General features: G+C 32.7%; 1 protein-coding gene across 1 annotated transcript; it reads left to right on the top strand.

The window, feature by feature from the left end:
* Positions 1-3329: 3329 nt before the first annotated feature.
* Positions 3330-4471, top strand: LOC105780893 (L10-interacting MYB domain-containing protein-like). The gene is made up of 3 exons (XM_052621279.1): positions 3330-3444; positions 3610-3677; positions 3785-4471. Exons 1-3 carry the CDS (start codon positions 3330-3332, stop codon positions 4469-4471), a joined length of 870 nt encoding a protein of 289 aa, XP_052477239.1.
* Positions 4472-5439: the final 968 nt, after the last annotated feature.

Below are 5439 nucleotides of genomic sequence, written 5' to 3'. Positions count from 1 at the left end.
ATATGTTCTTTCTCATTACATGTTTTTTTTACCTCTACTTGCCGTTGAAGAGATTGAACATAATTGATGATTTCATCAAGCATACCAGCTTTGCCTGTGATTTTGTTACATCCTGGTATAAATCTTACAGATACTTCATTCTTTCACTGATTTTCTCCCTTCTAACCTATAAAAATCAACATAATTAAAACATTATTATGTAATGAAAGAGACCTGATAAAATAAGAAAACAAATAAGAAAATATCTCCTGCAATGCTGTATTCATGTCTCAAACCCTCAAAAACTAAAAACTGTCAAAAACAAAACAAAGTACAGCTAAACAAACGAAACAACAAAAGCTTGTATAGAAAGGTTCTAAGGTTCCCAAGATTCTAGAGAAAGGCTTAGCCTAAACTAAAGATAATCTCATTAATCCCATCTTCAACTTCCATACCTCCTCATTTGCTGCTAAATAAAATTAAAGCAGAAGCCATGTAATTAAAAAGTCAAATATGCCAACACTAAAAACTTTGACTATACAAAATTGTTATTCTATATGTTGTTCGAACATGAAATAAAACAAGAGAAGCAATCAAAGTTCTAATAATCTCCCTCTTTGACATTTTGACAAGATCAACAACAAACAATTAACACACAATCTGAACAAATCAACGAAAACTAGAATATATCTCCCCCTAAGAAATAGAACCATGCTCGACCATACACTTCCCTTGTCAATATGATTGGTCATCACATTGTCCACCAAGCATACACACTCTTTCCAAAGTAATTTCAAGAAATATAGAGCATGACAAATAATCCACACAAGTCCCATCTAGTATAAACAAAAACCACAAGAAGTAGCATAAAGAGAACATGAGATAAGCAACAAATGAACTAAAAATTAAACTTATAAAATTAGGTGTCATGTATGTTAAATTAGAAGTTATTTAGCTTCTCAAATTCTTCATAGCGGTCATTGAAAGCGATAATCTCTCGCAAGGTGAAGCATTTTAGGAGGTGAAAGTAAGAATGAGACTCTAATATTATAGAAAACTATTAGGCTAGTTGTTCAGAGTGAAAGACACCGTGGGGCAAACAAATGTGAAGTCCAACGGGTAAAAGAAGAGAATCACATATTTCTTCCCAATGTATTCAAATACTTGACTGAAAGAATAATGCATAGTTCGAATAGAATTGGAAAAACATATGTAATCATAACAAAAGAGGAAAATTTTATTTAAGTGCCTATACTTGAGAACAATATCCACATAAGATACCTTAATGAACTCCTCGGTCAAAGACGGCCTCACCTCAAAATCGAAAGGATTTCCCACCAAAGGAAGCTCACTCGAAAGAGATGATCGAAATATGAAACCGAATCATACATGAGAAATTATGTGGATAAAGAAATAGTTCACCATCAAAACATTCGAAATTCGTTTAGAATAAACATATCTCAAAACTAATTCAATTTCACTTAACATAATTTGCTCATCTTTCTTCTTTTCCTTTCTCCAAAAAGCTAAAATGTTTATTGAAAACAAACTAATTCATTTTAAACTAAATGATATAGATATCCATTTTCATTTGGAGCCCCAACAAAACTCACCAAATGGAGTTAGCTTTGGCTTCCTATTTTGCCTTTACAATGGAGTCATAGACCCACATTTACTAAGCGTTATTCCTTGGCAACACTAATTTTTCCATCTTTGCATTAAAATCAAACCAGATCCAAATTCCACACTATATGAGTTAATATATGATATATTCACAATATATAATTTTATACATAACTAATGAAACAGTTAAGATAATGCGAAGCCTTATTACAAACTATTTCAAATATTTAAAAGAAAAACTTGAACACATATTACAAAAATTAATTTTCTTAAAAGAAAATAATGTACCTTTCAAATCTACTTTTGTATCTCAAGAGCAGAGACAACATAGTACCTATGTTTCTTGTCCCGCATGGATAACCATTTGCAATCACACAGAAATTAGAAACAAATCGAGATTCATTCACCTTCACGTCCGAAGTAACGGTAAAGCATTTTATACTATACCTTCAAGAACAAATTTTTGCTCAATGCACCTCCTAATTCCCAACATATTTTGCCTGATTGAGAAGAAATATTTTAGTTATATAATCCATGAATATGCTTAGGGATTCATGAGCCAAGTTAGCGTCTTCTTTTACCCGAGCTTCAACTGTCAAAACAACGGATGTTCATATGGGAAAATTCTATTTGAAGCTCCCGCAAGATCCCAATCCACGTACCAGTCACTAAAGAAGAGGGTACAAAAGCATAACCACCATAACTAAAGCAAGGCCATGATTATGATTATGAACCCATATCGAAGTCTGCTACTCTGTTACATCTTTCTACTAGAAACCAAATAAAAGAACTTGCCAAAACAAATCCAACCACCATATCGAAGGATCTGAAATTTGAGCATTTATGGTATTTCTAGGTTTTCTAAGCATTTTATTTTCAATTTCTACATTCACTTGAATAGGTTCTGTTCTTAACTCTTAAGTAACAGCTAAAGCTATAATTCAATCAAAATTTGAAGGAGGAAACACTAACCTCTCGGATTGAACTCACGGCATGGAGAGAAAATTTATTTGTTCTTTCTTCCTTTCTTTGCCGTCTGGGAGAGATGAGAATGACCAAATCTGTTCTTTCATCTTTCCTTTTATGTTCTCATAATAATAATAATAATATAAATCCTTTTCTAATCATAAATCTAATGGCCATTATTGATTCATAAATATGTTAGTGGACTTCAATGGCTAAAATCAATATCATCCACTAACTATTGCCTCCGACTCATAGCTTTGATTAATAACTCACCTAATCCTCCTAATGTTTACTACTTCTTCAATTTAGTCTTTATACTATAATTACTAATTTCTTTAACCATTTTCATCTCAATTCTCATTCTCGCCCCGGAAACTTCTTGGTTTAATTTTTCAGAAATTTTCAGTTTAAACAATTCGATCTCAAAGTCGAATTTTTCTACACCGGTGAAAAAACAAGTTGTTACAATGCCACGTAATATTTGGCATGTTTTAATAATGACATGACTTAATTGATATAACAACAATAGTTTAGAGACCAATTCTGAACAATGGTCATAATTTGTCCAAGAACATTTGATTAAAAAATAAACAAAACAAAACAAAAAAAGATAAATAAAAAAATAAATAAGTCCATCTTACAAGCCATAATAACACATGTATCTATTTATAGACAATTAAAATAACTTATAGACTATATATGTTCTCTATGCTTCTTGGTGAATGCTAGCACATTGACCTGAATTATATCAATGACAATAGATGGTAAAGACACGAAATTTTGTGGAGGGAGATAGTAGCTTAGCAACAAAAGCTGTTTGGGACGATGAGTTGACGTTGATATTTTGTGAACTTTGCGTGAATGAAGTCAATGCTGGCAATAGACCGACAACTCATCTAAACTCAAAGGGATGGGAAAATGTCATTGCTCTTTTTCAAGCAAAAACGGGAAAAAATTATGGAAAACCTCAATTGAAAAATAAGTGGGATACATTAAAAAAAGAATGGAGGTTATGGAGGGAGTTGCTTAACGAATCTACAGGTATTGGATGGTGTCCATTTAAAAAGACGGTCGATGCTACCGAAGAGTGGTGGGCTGAAAAAATACAGGTTAGTGTTAACTTTATCATTATTTTAATGCATAAAGTTTATTAAAATTATTAATTTACAGTTATAAAAATCTTAGTATAACATTTAACGTTTAACATATTATGTAGGAAAATCCTGATTTTAAAGGATTTAAGAAGAAAGGAATTGAACCACGATTAAATGAGTTAATGTGGCAAATGTTTGGTGGCATTGTAGCCACTGGAGAGAACGCATGGGCACCTTCGTCTGGTGTTCTTCCACGTGGGGTTCCTATGGGAGATGATGCACCTAATGAGGGATTTGGTGATTCAGATGAACATAGTAACGAGAATGAAGGTATTCCCCCTGATGAGGTACCATCAAACCCTTCTCATAAAATCCCTAATCGAAGAAAGCAAACACTTGGGGCTGTACACGGTAAGGGAAAAAAGTCAAGTTCAAGTAGAAAATCATCAAGAAATACATTAACTACTCAGATTGAGAAATTGTGTGAGAGTATGACTAGTCCAAGGAAGTCAGTGAATGAAATTATTTTTCCTCACTCTCAATATACTATTTCAAATGCAATGGATGCTTTGCGTGCTTTGGGAGATGAAATTCCAAAAAGAGATGAACTGTACTATTTTGCCACCAAAATGTTCCAAATACCGGTGAAACGAGAAATGTTTTTGAACTTAGATCCAGATGATAGGGTTTGGTGGCTTCGACGTGAGTATGCTGAACAAAATCCAATTGCATCATTTTCATCCTTGGTAGCAACATCCTCATTTCCCTTCCAACCATATCATCAACCACCTCCACCATCAGCTCCTTAGAAATATTATTGTAATATAACTATACTACTTTTTTATATGTAAAACTAATGTATGCTACTTTTTATGTTTGATATTTTTATGTTATGCTTTTAATCAAGTTTCTGTGTTGTATAGAATGTCACGAAATATTAATTTACTTACATTTGATTACCTTTTCAGGTTATGGATGAATTTAACAATATATATAATAGTTTTGATATGAATTATGATACATCTGAATTAAGTGAAGAAGCTCAACGAAGAATAGCCACAATTGTTACCCAAGTTGAGCACAACAATTATCATAATGAGGAAGAATATGTGTTAAGCAGTGTATTGGTACACCACGAAACTTATTTCACTATGCAACCACGTATGGATTCAAATTATACTGGTTAAATGTGGGTGGACGAAGTATTAAATGGGCACGATGATCGTTGCATGATTAGTTTTAGGATGCCAAAAATATATTTCATGATTGTTGCATGATTTGCAAACAAATTATGGCTTAAAGAATGGGAAAGTATCGGCGATGGAGAAGTTAGCATTATCATTGTACATTCTTGGAAATAGAGAATCAAATTCAAATGCAACAGAGCGATTTCAACGATCTGGGGAAACTGTTAGTCGAATTTTTACTGATATGTTGCATATATTTGCTCGAATGGGAATAGACACGATTAAACCCATTGAAGGTCAATTCGAGGAAGTACCGAACCATATTCGACATGATACAAGATATTGGCCTCACTTTAAGGTAAAATTTACACAATCTTTATATTTTTAAAACATAAATTATTTCTAACTTTTATCTCATTACATGTATTTATTTTAAAGGATTGTATTGGGGCCATAGATGGAACACACATAAAAGCATGCATTTCGCCTTCTTCTCAAATACCTTATATCGGACGGAAAGGTGAACCAACTCAAAATATTATGGCAGCTTGTGACTTCAACATGTGCTTTATTTTTGCATTTCTTGGTTG

The sequence above is a fragment of the Gossypium raimondii genome, chromosome 9 (assembly GCF_025698545.1).
Source record: "Gossypium raimondii isolate GPD5lz chromosome 9, ASM2569854v1, whole genome shotgun sequence".
Lineage (NCBI taxonomy): Eukaryota > Viridiplantae > Streptophyta > Magnoliopsida > Malvales > Malvaceae > Gossypium > Gossypium raimondii.
This window is presented reverse-complemented; position numbering and strand designations above follow the sequence as displayed.